Source organism: Pholcus phalangioides, unplaced genomic scaffold (genome assembly GCF_987345545.1).
Source record: "Pholcus phalangioides strain wild (caught in Gottingen) unplaced genomic scaffold, Ppha-v1.0 ptg000007l_1, whole genome shotgun sequence".
Classification (NCBI taxonomy): Eukaryota; Metazoa; Arthropoda; class Arachnida; order Araneae; family Pholcidae; genus Pholcus; species Pholcus phalangioides.
In genome coordinates, this window is record NW_028301600.1 from 42889776 (window position 1) to 42905308 (window position 15533).

The window sequence follows — 15533 nt, forward strand, 5'->3', positions numbered from 1 at the left end:
AATTTACAACATTTTAAGAAACCATGTCATTTTAAAACTTTTTATAGTTTGAAGTAACTTTCCAAAAATCAATGATTGCAGAGGTAGTTCTATACACAAACAATTTGAATTAGCCTGCAGAGACAGGCAAATAACTTAATAGCTAAATAAATTTTTGTTAAGTCAGATTTATCATTCCAAATGGTTACAACAATTACATAACTACAAACTATAATATTATTAAAACGAGGACTACTTTGCTCCCTTTGGAAAAAAATTAGCCCCGTACATAAGAAATTTCCACAAGCTTTTTCATATTTCAACACATAAATGGCATTACAGTATTTATTTTCTAGTTGCTTCGTCAACAATTTTGTGTTCGATAAATGACTTGCAATCATTGAATGAAAATCTTGTTTTAACAGTGAAATTTGCTTCAGCAAAAGTTCTCAATATAAGTTTTTTTCTTCCATCAGCTGATATAAGTGAAAGTTCCAACTTTTTACCAATGCTTCCATTCATGTTATCAATCACTGATACAAAAATAGCATAAAAAACAAAACTGAAATTAACATTTACACTCATCTTATTAACAATGAGACAAAACTTCATGTTTGGTTCGCTTAGGAGATACTTATATAGTCGCTTATATATTTCAATAATCAATTTTTTCTATAATTATTTCAATTATAAAAATGTATTTATTCAAAGACATTTTTTTTTCTGTGTACCGCATGTCACATACACCAATGAAGTATTCAGTATTTTTGCATCAGCTAAAACATTTGTAGCTAGCATAGTCAAGTAAATTTAAATATCAAAAAGTTTGAACGCACCCCACCAGAATCATCATCTGGTTGTAATAGATCGTTACTGCTGGCATCACTAACTATGCCCTGCTCTGAAGAACTTGATCCAGCTTCACCACTTTCACCACCTGAACTTCCTGTTTAACAAGAAAATAAAAATTTAGTCTAATTTTTCAAAATTGTCTACAAGAGGTTATTTCTCAAGCATATTCCACCTATTCAGTCATGGTCTGATTAATGTCCAAAAACATGCAACTTTTACAGTGCATAATAATTCTTTCTATACATTAAGTATTACTATTTGACTGTACATGAACTTCAAACATTTTAACACAAGGAACTGGTATGCATGAGAATGTGCTATGTAGGTATTGTACACCTAACATGCAATATAAAGCTACATTAGGAAAATTTTCAAACAAGGTAAAAAATAAGATAATGCATAATAGCAAAATACGTGTAAACGATGAAAGTGAACAGCTAATGTAAAACCCTTTTAATTATACAAAATAAATATATATATGGCTTTCTTCCAAAAGTTTCTTATATATAAGTTTAATTAGTCAAGCAGTTCTCTCTCCAGTAAATGTTTGGTCTTATCTAGATCAGTCTCTCTAAATCAGTGATTACCTCTACGCGAGAAAGAAGAAGTTAAAAAAAGTTATTTTAATAACACAAACAGAACACGAGCAGCAAAGATAATTTATTAAAAGCAACTAAACATAGAAACTCAACTTCTTAGACAGAAATAACATTAGCATTACAGAAATTTGCAATACATCTGGGTCAAGCTTTGTTTTTCAGAAACTAAGTGTCAAACATGTAAAAAGTGATATTAAAAAAAAAAAGATTTTAGTTCTTCTCTTTAATATTGGCTCAGTCATCACTTCATCAAATATACTCATTAAGAGAATGTTCTACCTACAAATAGGCTCGCATACAAATGAAAAGAATTAAAAGAAAGACTCCAAAAAAGTCTCTTAGTAAACCTTGTAAAAGCAAGAGATACTGTAGTGGTAAATTAGACCTTTCTTTTATTTTATTAAACAAAAATCTTCAAACATTATATAAAAAATTTGGCTTAACTCTTATCCTCTCCCCCTTACTTGTAAATATCAAATAATAATTTTTCTAGTGAAATGCATCTTTTCTGTTACAATGCCTAAAAGTATTGGTTTTTGACAAAGTCTAGTAAGGTGGACCTAAAAGTGTACAGGATGTATCAAGTTCCAAACAATTCCACAAGTTTTGTGGAAGTAGCAGTAGTGCAATAGAGAGGTTTCACTTTACATATAAACTGAATGAAGTTTATGAATGTTTGTGGGAATGATTGATCTTGTAAAATGTAAAAATCAATGCTAGTGTATTTTTTTCCAGTTCTCATACTTATTTAAATGAGTAAAATAGTTTTAGTTTTTATGCACTTATTTAAATCATATATACATAATACTAAATACAATAACTTGAAACCAAGTTTTAAAATTTATGGCATCTAATTTTAATATTTTTATAAGAATTTGAAAAAAGAAAAAATATATATCAAACAGACTCTTCGGATTAAGCACAATATCATGCCTGACACACAATTAAAAATGTTGATAGGGGAGCTTGGCTAATTCAAACTTTTTAATGATTTTAAATAGAGAACTCAAGGGGAATTGTTAATTCAATGTTAAAATTACCTGCTTAATTTGATCTTTTTTCTTATTGTTTGGATAAAGTATAGCTACCAACTTACGACAATGAGAATTCCGGAGGTTTTCAAACGGATCCAAATTCCGTACAAAAGTAAATGCAAAAGGGATCTTTTGAAACATTTTATAGATTTTTCATTAGTAAAAGGGAAATTTTACGGATATTTTCCCATTGCAAAAACTGACACCATGAAAGCCATCGCCAATCATGACCAACCAGTAAGTTAAAGTAATAGGGTTGAATTACCTCTAAAAAATCAAATATTGCAAACCAAAGAAATCTCCATCGGAAACAGGACATGGATAATGCAAATATACGCAATTGAGCCAATTTTGGATTTCTAAAGGCCGAATTGGAGCTTGCAGATTGATGACTTTTGCATTTTATCCCCAAAAACTAAATTCTTTTTGTGATTTAACGAAATATTGACAATTTACACAACGCTTACAAAGAAGTTTTTTTTTGGGTCTCAGTTCTTGAGGAATAATTTTTCTCAAAATGTAAGAATTTTTTTTTACAATCATGCACAAAATTTGGAAGATGAAAGAATTTTTCGGGTATCTGGGAGATAGAGTAGAAATTCGGGAGACTTGGCAGATCTGATAATTCTAAGTTTAAGATATGTCATGTGCTTGGATAGGGCAAGTTTGGAACTCGAGGTCAAAGCGTTATGGGTAAAAGTTAGGGTTCTAGAGGACCCGGTTATAACGGAGCCACCTGTTGATGAAGCAATCTCCACGAACAACGACAGTTTAGACGGCGAATGAGTGGTCATGGATGAGGTAGAGGGATATAGTGATAAGGATTTAATCATCGGCGATTCTATGGTTAGGGAACTTGGGAACAGAGTGTAGGGATTTTTGGGGTTTCGAGTGCTCTTGTCTTCCTGGGGGGAAGGTTGGCAACGTTCGAGATGTTTTTCATCTGCGAAAGTTGCCCTTGCGGACGATTCTGTGGGTGGGAACGAATCCGGTAAGAGCGAATATTAGTGAGCCTGTCAGAGTATCAGGATTTACTATTATCCGCTAGGGAGGGGGGGGGGGTTACGATGTGGCAGTGATTCCAGTGCTGCCAAATGGTAGTAAGGGGGTATAGGAGTAGGATCCACCAATTCAATTTAGACTTGAAGGACATTTGCTCCTCACTTGGGGTCACGTTCTTGGAGCTTCCCGCATTTACTGATAGGTGGCTTCATTCGGATAGGATCCATCTAAATAGGAGGAGGGTCTGGGAGATTTACGATAGTCTCAGTTCAAGTTTTTTACTCCCAGACCTTGTAGTCGGGAATGCAAGTTGATTAATGATAATCACAACAGTACTAACGGGGAATTACCCACCTGACTTGGATGGCTTCTCGAATGACACTAAATCACCAGGCAAATTAAAATGTGTCCTAATTAATGCCAGGAGCTTGGATAATAAGAAAGACTTTTTCGAAACTATGATGGTTGTGGAGGGCCTGGATCTTATAGCCATTACAGAAATTTGGGCAAACGATGGGGAATGAATTTTTCTTACACATCTCAGGATACGATACTTTTTTGAGAAATAATCTGATAGGAAAAAGGGTGGAGTGTTGATATACGTGAAATTATGTTTGAAGGCTAAAGAGTGTAATGTGAAGAGAAGTGATATTGAAACTATATGGGTTGAGCTTGAAAACAAAAGACGTCAAACTTATTGTTGGGGTTTCTCACAATCCACCAAATAGGGATCCAAACTACATCACCAAATTTCATGAAATTTCCTACATGTGTAAGAGGGTTCTCATACTAGGGGATTTCAATTACTCAGGTATTCATTGGGAGAACCTTTCATCTAGAGATGAGTATGAAAGAGAGTTTCTCAAGTTGGTGCTCGAAAATTTTTTGTATCAGCATGTATCAGAAGCCACTAGGGGTACTGCTATTTTGGATTTAGTTCTTACTAGTTGCGAGGATCTTGTTGAACATGTCTTGGTGGGGGAAGAGTTGTCTTCCGGTGATCATCGCATTGTCAGATTTTGCTAGCTTTTCCTTGGGTAAGGTTGATAACAAAAAACTGGTTCCTTGTTTTCGGAGAACTAACATTAATGTTTTGAGAGGAAGGTTAGCAGAAAATTTAAGAATTCTCATTGACAAGCAGCTTAGGTTTTCTGAACATTGTTCAGCGGTGGTCAAAAAAGCGAATAGTATGCTTGGTTTGATATTCAAAAAGGTCTCTTTGCGTTCTCCTAAAGTCATTCTTCTGCTTTTTCGAAGCTTAGTTCGTCCTGGACTGGAGTATGCTTTAAGGTTTTGGAGACCGTACTTACAGAGGGACATAAACTCGGTTGAAGGGGTGCAGAGAACACGGGAATGAGTTATGAAGAGACTTCATTTTTAAAATATGTTTACATTGGATGAGCGCAGATGTTGGGGAGATATGATCGAAGTGTTCAAAATTTTCAACGGGATGGATAAGATGGACCATAAACTTTTAGTACACCGCCAATCGACTGCTTTTACAAGGGGACACCAGTATCGATTGGTTAAAGACAATGCGAGGTTATGGTGTCGCAGGGAATTTTTCTCTAATAAGGTTGTTAATAAATGGAACAGCTTACCCCCAGAGGTAGTAAATTGTAATACAATTGACACGTTTAAAAAGAAATACAATAAACATGCAGGGGTAAATCGAGATGATATCCATACTTAGAACAAGACAACCATAATATTCTTTATGAGCATTGTATCATGTGTATATATTGTTGTAATTTTTGTTATTGTTTTTAATTGGGTTGCTGTATTTTTAAAATATGACATCCGTATTTGTTATGGGCATCTTTTTCTCAGCCACCTTGTTGGGCATTTTGCCTGTTTTGGCTTTGTATTTGTATTTATTTATATTTGCAAAATTTACATTTTTCTCTTAATTGCTGTGTGTGGGGGTAAATTTTAATCATCCCTTTCTTTATTCCGTAGTTCATTGATGCTTTCCAGAACCAGAGGCAAATATAACGGCCAGAGCACTGGGTGTGTGGGGTAAATTTTAATCATCCCTTTCTTTATTCCGTAGTTCATTGATGCTTTCCAGAACCAGAGGCAAATATAACGGCCAGAGCACTGGGTGTGTGCCGGGGGCCCCCCCCAAAAAAATCCGAACATGACACTTTTTCTAATTTAAGGAACCCAATGTTATCTCTTGAGCTCCAAGCCTCAACCGACTAAAATCCACTTCACTCCAGAATTTAACATGTAGCCAACATTGAAAAAATTACAATTAACAAAGTCTAAACCTTGTTTTAGCTCAAAGCAATAAGTGAGGAGCAATGTTTTCTTTACCATTTTTCCACACACTAGCCTTTGTCTTTCCATAGGCAGCTGGAGTTTAACTGATACTCATATTTTCCATTAACACCGTCCAGGAGCAGATGCAAATACCACTATTCCAGAAATACAAATAGTTGGGTGTGTGAGTGTGACAATCTTTACACAGATGGAATAATTCAAAACTGGAGTTCTGAAATCCCAGTCACTTATCTGGTAAAATAAGAAGAGATTCGTCGCTATAGGCTTAAAAGGTAAAACTTTCGATTTTACTTTCTTCAGTATGTTCTTTTGCAGCAATTACAATCAAGAAATCAATCATTTTGGAATATCCATATGTAGGTAGCTTGAGTTTTACCGATTCCCAGATTTTCTATTAACACCTACCATGAGCAGGATTTTTCGCTTTGTCCAACCAAGGCTCATACACCTGTTCAACTCTAGAGGAAAAAAATTGTGGTTTTCTTATGGATGCAGACATTGGAGAAGTAGAGAATAAAGCCAAATTGAATCTTGTCACGAAAAGAATCAAAACAAATTTAAGAAAGCAACAGTCTCAACCATTTGCAAAAGCTACGGCATGTTAAAACAATAATGCTGTTGAAGCTGAAAAATCACATCTTTCATTCTCTAACTACACTTAACAATTTCGTGCAATAATTAAGAACGTTCAAAAGAAAAAATGAAAATTACAAATGAAATAGTTTTCTGATCATTCATATTTTATACAGGTTACGTAAATAATAGCATTTAAAAGGTTTTTGTAATTATATAGTTTGATTTTAAGTATAGATATCCTATATTGATGAATTAGATGGTTCAAATTTTAGATAATTCAAACATTTTAGCTGGCCCCTTGAGCTTTAAAAATTAATCAAGTTTGACTATATTATATGAAAATTTTACCTTCTTCAGCACATTCTTGTTTTGCAGCCAGTGCATTCAACAAATCATAAATAACACTATTGGCAATATCAGTAATATTATTGTAGTCATTTGGTGGAACCACTGCTGTTTTTGTGGGACACGATTTCAGCATTTGCATCGCATGACTATTAGAGTAACGGTTATCTTCTTCTTCTAGAAAAAAACAAAACTGCATAAAAGTATCCAGAAATAAAAAACATTCACACATTTGACTACCAAAATTTTAACAGCCAGAGCATAATAAAATTTGAAAAAATATAGAAACTCATATTTTATAACAAAAAAAATAAAAATCCTTTAATATTTTACAAATTAGCGTGAAATTTTCATACAACATTCCAACATATACTAGAAAAAATAACTTTATAATTTTAATTTCCAAGACTAAATAGCTGAAATATTAGAACTAGCAAAAAGAATTCTATAATTTTTTTTGCAATTCATTTTTATGTCCGAGTGAAAATGATGCAGAAAATTTACTATAGATTTTCAATAAAGGAACATTAATCACTTCAGATAACTGAAAAATTTAATTATAAAAAAAAACGATAAAAAATGCATATATGTTTGACACAAAACAAAAATTATAGGCCTATCGCCAGAAAAAAAACACTTCAAATAGGACCTAGAGCATGTTTTTTGGTGAGCAACCAAGAGTCAAAAAACTCCTTATATTGATTTTATAGAAAAGAAATATGTATTGTGCAAAAATTAAGAAACATAACGTCCATATCTGAGGGACTAGTTTGGAACCCTACACACCTCTACTTTCGTACAAATAGAATAGCCACAACAGGTGAATTGCCAAACGTTGCCCATAAAATATAGATGTCAAATATAATATACCCAATATGAAAGCATATCACCAAAAAAACAAATAATTAACATATAATACACCGCCCATAAAAAGATTATACCAGTCTTAACTAAGTATGGATAGCTTCTCGAGTTATCCCACTATGCCTATCATACTTCTTTTTAAAAGAATCAATTGTGTTAGAACTCAAAACCCCAGAGGCAAGCTATTCCATTTATTAACAACCTTATTAGAGAAAAACCCCCTGCGACAACGCAACCCAGAACTTGCCACTTATTAATGATATTGGTGTTCCCTTATTGATGTACTCATTGATGCTGTATTAGTAACTCATGGTCTATCATATTCTTCCTGATGAAAATTAACAATTCGATCATATCTCCCTGACACCTGCATTATTCCAATGCAAACACTCAAGAAATAAAGTTTTCATAGCTCAAGCTTTGTGTGCCAACAAGAGCACACATAACATTTCTCTGCACCCCGTCAACTACTGTAGGTACGGTCTCAAAAACCATACAACATACTCCAGTCCAAAATAAACTAAGCCTTGGAAAAGCAGAAGAATGCGAAAAGACCTTTTTAAAAATGAAACCAAGCATTCTACTCGCTTTCTTGGCCACTGATAAATAATGTATAATGTCAAAAAAACTAAGCCGCTCATCAATCAGAATTCCTAGATCGGTGACTATAAAATTATAATGGCCTTTACTTACATTACTAGAACATGCTAACGCTGAAAAAAGAACTTTTATATTCAAATTTGATAATTTAAAATGGTTTCAACTTTTCTTTGGACCTATGTATTCATATATACTTTACAGGGGCCCTAACAACTAATTTTTTTTCGTTTATCCAACATTATAAATTAACTATAGAGGGACCTATGAAAAATTCAGGCCTGATTTTCTGCCAAAGACTCCTACATATGGATACCTATCCATTGAAAATGAATTAACTTGTGTATACGCAGGAAAAATAGACCAAAAAAAAAAAAAACCCATTTCGGTAAAAAAAACTAAGATTTCAGGAAGGCATTTGTTTAATTCTCATCACCACTGATTATTTTTAGAACATCAAACTTTTGAGACTATCAGGGTTCATACAAAATTTTCAAAATGAAAAGTAAGGAGATTTTAAGGACTTTTTAAGGAGTTTCAAGCAGTTTTTAAGGAGTCATGGCAAACTTCATAACTTACAAGTTTTACAGCAAAAAAAAAAGGGGCAGGGCACATATGCAAATTTATTTTGAATTTGCAAACATATTTTCCCTCTTCTGAAAAATATAGATGTAGAAGTGGTTCAAAAATTACAAGTTTTGATTTGTTACCCGACATCATAAGAATTCAGAAAATAATCAATCCACGTACATGCTTTCTGTCATCACCAAAGTGTTCTAAAACCTTCAAGTATTAGTCAAAAATATAACTCACAACAGCATCACATAAATTATAAAAATTCTAAAAGTGATATTCATTCCCCCTCCAATTATTCGAAATAAAAACCACAGCCAACAAAGATTTTTCTTACAAAATTATTTATATTTGCAGCAACTCTTCAGGGCTCATATAAAATTTTCAAAATGAAAAGTAAGGAGTTTTTAAGGTGTCATGGGGCCACGCCCCCTCCGAAAAAAAATTTGCACTACTAGACAATAAAAGAAGCCCACATGTGAATTGATTTTCATTTAATTTCTTTTTCAATGTTTCCAAGACTTCAACTTTCAGAATAAAGGGTATGATGGGTAGCAATTTCAGCTGAAAAGAAAGATATGCCGTGACTGTACGCACGAGTAACAAGCGACAAGAGAACACAAATTTGAACAGTAACAGAGCATGATGATCAAGATTAGGTATTGAGAAGTGTAGTAAGAAAGAAGAGAGAGTTGCGGTAGTATATAGTATTAAAATGATTTAAAGAAATCGGAAGTGATGTATTGAGTTTGCAATAAATTTTGTTTTTATCTTGCTTCAGCTGTGGCCACTTCTGAAAGAGAGAGATACAAATACAATGCCACAACAGGCAAAATGTCCAACGAGGTGGCTAAGAAAAAGATGCCCATAAAAATATCGATGTCATATTTCAAAAATACAGCAACCCAATTAAAAATGCAATGATCTGCGGCATAATCACGGATCACTTATATGACGCGCGGCACAGCTCCAGAGCATTTGGATCCGCTAAGTATTTGAAGATCACTAGAGTGGCTCTGTAGGGGACTCAATACGGAGAATGTTAGTTCAGGTGCCCACAAACTAGTGAAAAGTTTTACTCGTTTTTCGCGCACCGAGTAAGGTGCCATTAAGAATATTTCATATTTTTTATAAAGGGTGGTTGATGACGTAAGAATCATCCAATCCCCCCCCCCTCCACGTCATCAAGTCAGCAAATCGAAAATCCCCCATCCATGCTGACGTAATACTTGAATGACCCCTCACATAAAGATACTCGAAAGTTATTTTCAGAAGGTTAAAAGGTTAAAAAAAAGTGGGTTTAGCTATAGCGGCTGATCGGCTCGTCCTCCCCTCCTGTAAAACCAGACGTGGCTCGGGCTGTCACTTTTAAAAGCCGGGTTTTACTAGCAGGTTTTCTATGCAGCGCGCAACGTGAATCACCCAGCGCTACACGCCGTCTATTCATCAATATGAAAAGCAGTACGACTGTTTTCCTATAGAGCGCAATACGGCTCACGACAGCGCTTTACATCGGGCGTGATTGGCAGACTGCTTCTAGTGAGTTAAGCGTCGTGTGCCGCGCGTTTCAGCGATCTTCCCTTCATTTTCGTGTTGTGTCTCTTCCCTTTAAACCGGAGCATGCAGCCGATAGAGTAGATGACGCCAGGGTCATATACTATATAGCCATCCTGAGCCGATGCGCCACGCTTGGAAAACGCAAATGCGTAACGCCATTATGTAACTCATTTCTGCCGACACGAAATGATCCAGTTAGGTTCACGCGGCGCAAAAAGCCTACTCCTAGGAAAACCTGGCTTCAGGGATGAACGCTCGTTACGGGATCCCAGGAGAGATAAACCCATTCTCTCTCATGGAATCTTGTGTGTGGATAGAGCCTGTACTCAGGGGCGTAGCCAGAAATTTCGTTCGGGGGGGGGGGACCACTTTCATTTTGGGGACAGGGACCAAAGTGACAGAACAATGGATTTGGCCATCTTTTCCCCTTTTTTCGGTCATTTTCTCACATTTCGGGGGGGGGGGGGACCAGACCCCCAAGTCCCCCCCCTCGCTACGCCCTTGCCTGTACCTCTTTTTTTTTTTGCCTTTTTATTTACGGCAACCAATCTGCAAAACAGATTCGCTTTCCCCACTGGACTTCAGTTTTTAGCATTTTAAGGCGTGGCGGCGAAAAGATACGCTTGTCGTCGTCCCTTACTCGAAATTTTTTTTCCTTTCTTTTTCAGTAGCGAGTTGTAATGTGAATAAAACAAGTAAAAAAAACTGCGGAAAGCAGTGACATTTTGCGGTTTCTCGGAATTTTCGTAGTGAGATATTGGCTGTAAGCAAATAGGAAGGAGGGATAAAATAGGAACAGTAGGAGAGAATTGTGGTAAAAAAGAAGACGATTGCGGCAAAATTAGGAAAATAGTAGGATAAATAGGAAAGCTGCGAGGTCTGCACTCAGTATACTGCGTAATATAGGAGGTTCGAGACATCGTTTCGCCACATAAGTAAAAACTTTCTCACCACCAGGCATGGGGGAATTTTCGGCTACTGGTTCAACGGAGTGATGTCGTTCTACGGACCATCGATTTCCAACGCTGACCAGTTTGCGACATAGGCAGGAAAACACGTCAAAACTAGCGATTCGGTAAAAAATCTCATGTTTAGAAGCAAAAGCGTATAATCGTATTAATTTACTAAATACGACAAAATCGTAACAGTTGGCAGGTATGCACAACCATTGGATGTTCCAATCCCATCCCCTGCTTTCACATTTCCTATTATAAAGGGAGAGCACGTTTTTTTAAAATCTTTTCTTCCTCTTTATATTGGGGGAAGCTTCCTCTTATTTTTTTAGGCAATGCTATTCATCACGGTGGGGAACAACGCCTATTCTAAAAAAAAACATCCCTTCAGAGAAAAAAAAAAAAAAAAAAGACTTTTTCAGGCGTGGCTGCAAAAAGTAAGGAGTTATAAGGGCCCTTCCAGAGGGAAATGAAAAGTTAGGAGTTTTTAAGGAGTTCGTAAGGATGTGCGAACCCTGACTATTGCAGATGCATAACGTTCCACAATCGACTGATGGTTTTCATATTGGGGTAGCAAGAAAACAGTGACATATTTACATCATTCTTGCAGAATATAAATGTCGAAATACGGAATTTATTTTAGCTATGTCATTTATGTTGCAAGGGGTTGTATAGTTATTAAAATAAAATTAACTATTTATACATACACCCTGTGCCCAAAAAGAAATTGTTGCCATGTCTCTCCTGATACCAAAAAAACATTTTCACATTTCTAACTACAATGATTACTGAGATAATTGAATTAAAAAGTCAGAAGAAAGTTAGGAAAGAACAATAAAACATAATGGACAAATGCTTCTTTTCTAACTTTCCTGCTTTTGGAATTCCAGATATCTCTGAGAATAATGCACTGATAAACATGGAAATTATTTTGCTAGCGTCAGGAAAGAGACAGAGCAACAACTTTCTGATTCAGTGGATTTTTACATGTGCACAGGGTGTTAATTCAAAAAGTTAATTTTTTCTATTTTAATAACTATACAACCCCCTGCAATATGCTTTGCAATGGACATCTTTTTCAAGCCATCTCGTTAGGCATTTTGCTGTTGACATGAATGATGTAGCGGAAATTCCTGACTTTGCACATTTATATTATGCAAGAATGATATGTCATTTAAATTACTATCTTATTTTGAAAACTGTCAGTTGATTGTGAGACTGTACACCCTTTTGTGTAGCCAAAAAATTAGGAACACCCTGCTACTCAACACTAATATTGTGTGGGACCTCCTCTGGCTTTGATGACTGCAGATATATTCTTCTACGCACTAGGTATAGACTCTACAAGTTAGAGAAACTATTCTGGGGAAATATTAGCCCAAGCTAACAAAATGGCAGCTCTTAATTCCTTCATATTAGAAAGTGAAGTTTCAGAGCTTTTAACAGACCTTTCAGCCTCATCCCACAAATGCTTGATTAAGTTCAGATCGAGTGACTGAGAGGGCCATTAAAGCAATTTAAACTGAATCATGTTCTTCAAATCAAGCAGAGATGATTCCAGCCCCATGAGAGGGTACATTGTGGGCATAAATGAGCACACATAGTCAGCAACGATTTGGAGGTAGGCGCAGACATTGATGAGTTTGCAATGGAAATGAGGGACCTAAAGTATACCAGGAAAATGCTCCCTGAAGTGTAATTCTGCTGCCACCCACTTGAACAGCTGTCACGTGGCATGCCAGATCCATGGCTTCGTGCTGCTTGCACTACATATGGATCCTGCTATCAATGTCATGGAGAAGAAATCTTGACTCATCAGACTAGATAATCTTCTTCCATTCATCAAGTGTCTGATTCTGGCATTTTCTAGCTACCAAGTCATTTTCTTCAGTTTTGCAGTGAAATCAATGGAACCCATGTTGGTTGCCATCCATTAAAACCAATTTGCTTTAAGATCCGTCTTGTAGAACATACGGGTATCCTTTGCTACGATCCAGAGTTGTATGCGCTGCAATTTATGTTGTAGTGTAACGAATGGTTTGTGCTGTCATTACATCCCGGATTCTATTTTTATCTTTCCCAAATATAATTTCGCCAGACAGGTGACAACTATTTCATTTACTTAAGACTTTTATTACAGCGTTAATCTTACGATTTTACAACAAAACATTTTAAGCCTGCACAACATGCATCTGTAAATTTTCTTTAGAGTTTTAACATTAATATATAACAGATTCAAAACGTTCTCACCCAATCGGTCCGTCGATTACACATTTCGGGATGTCACTATCACAACAACGAACAGTTCACTTCTTTATTGATCTGTCCAATCGATATCCAGGTGAAAGGAAAACTCCGTAGGAACAGGATTAAGCATCCGAAGAGACAACGAACATGACAAATATCCCATCATAGACGAGAGCCAACATCTCAGAGACTTAAACACAGGCAGATTGATTTTTGACTTGAAGATGAAGAGCATGATCAACGGATCGAACAGCGCTGAAGCACCCTGCTAGATCATCAACTCATGGCTTCCGGAACGAGACGAGATGAAAACAACACAGGTGAAATGAAATGTAACAATGAATGTCCAAGGACTAATGCGCCAGTTCCATGCACACTACCGGCATACAAGGGAAAACTCCCATCTCACATTATTACCGGAATCAATCCGTATCGAGATTCGGTGGCGATAGAATCAACATAACACTTTGACAAATAAATTTGCATATTCACATGAACTTAGAATAATATTGTAGAACTATGATATTCGGCATCTGGCAGCACAAAAGATAGTAAACATGGTGGTCGATTGGCGGCACATGATCTTGCTAATCGATCCCGGAATCAATGTAAAGGTAAAAAATATAAAAATGACTAGAAAAGGACTATTTCCACTGGGGCCTAAATGGTAATGCTACAATATCTCTTCTATTTCTACACACAATACATGTCTATCACCTGGCACCTCTTTCATTCACAAGCAATTTCCACCCACTATTCCACCGTAAGTTTTTTTGGCTTAGCTGCCATTCTTTGAAGACTCAAAATACTTTTGCATGAAAAAAGTCAAGATGATCAGCAGCTTCAAAGATACTGGAACCGCCCTTTCTGGCACTTACCATCATCCCACACTCAAAGTCACTAAAATCTGTTTTCCCAATGAACAGGCAAATTGCAACGTTAACTGGTGCTTCTGACAAGAACAATTTTTCATTAGCAAATCCTGTTTATTACGTCAGCACATGTGCTGCACAGATGAGTCAAAGTTTGAGAGGGGTGCTCTTAATTTTTTTGGCCACTGAGTGCATATGCCAATGCTGAAGAAGCCTCTAAGCAGTAACAGATGTCGACTTCTACCAGCGAGCTATGAAACCCCGCCCCATCTCCTGGACATCAAAACATAATTCAGTAAAAAGAACAAAGTTTTTGAATTCAATTTTTTAAAAAACTTTTCAACTGGAAGATTATTTGAATATCCTAATACACTGGTGTAAGAAATTAAGAGAATTTGCAGACTTGGTCTGTTATCTCTAGAACTACTGTACCGATTTTAATGAAATTTGATATGTAAATACACTGATACAATACAAAACAAATAACCATTCAATAAATGTAATACACACGCATGATCGTGCGTAACACTCGTTGGAGTCGGAAGGTATGAAACAGCGGTTGCAGAATAAACAAAAAAATGGGTTAATAGGGGGTATGGTCCCCTCTTACAGATATACAGGTCTCGCAGCGTGATTTCATACTTGAAATAAGACAGTTTATCATTTCCTGTGGCAATTGGTCCCACTCGTTCAGCAACGCTGTTTTCATTCCCTGGATGGTTCCCGGTGGGGGGTTGCGAGTTGCAATTGCCCTCACCAGAGCGTCCCAGACATGCTCTATAGGGTTAAGGTCTGGAGATCTGGCTGGCCAATCCATCCGGCGAATATCCTCACTCTCTAGAAAATCGTCGAGCAGAAGAGCTCTATGTGGCCTCAAGTTATCGCCCATTAAAATGAACTCAGGGCAAACTGCACCCTTGAAAAGGCGAACATAGGGCTCCAAGACCTCGTCCCTATACCTCACACCAGTCACAGTGCCTCTTTCAAAGACATGGAAAGGTGTGCTGCCATCCAACATGATGCCTGCCCAGACCATTCAACCTCTTCCGCCATAATGGTCGATTTCGCGGATATTGGAGGGTAGGTAGCGGGTCCCTGGTTCTCTCCATATGAACGTACGGCGAGAATAGGTGCTTAGGCTGAACTGGGACTCATCAGTGAAGAGAACGGTCGCCCATTGATCCATACTCCAATCTC

General features: G+C 36.5%; 1 protein-coding gene across 9 annotated transcripts in view; it reads right to left on the minus strand.

The window, feature by feature from the left end:
- The window catches only part of HUWE1 (HECT, UBA and WWE domain containing E3 ubiquitin protein ligase 1), a 564154-nt gene that overhangs the window by 273332 nt on the left and 275289 nt on the right, over positions 1-15533 (minus strand). For 8 of the 9 annotated variants that reach the window (XM_089233272.1, XM_089233273.1, XM_089233270.1 and 5 more), the window contains exons 44-45: positions 6677-6850; positions 816-925 (exon numbers count right to left, since the gene is read on the minus strand). In XM_089233272.1, the coding sequence (XP_089089398.1) occupies positions 816-925; positions 6677-6850 (284 nt within the window). The remainder of the gene's footprint in view (positions 1-815; positions 926-6676; positions 6851-15533) is intronic. The other variant, XM_089233267.1, reaches the window with a different exon arrangement.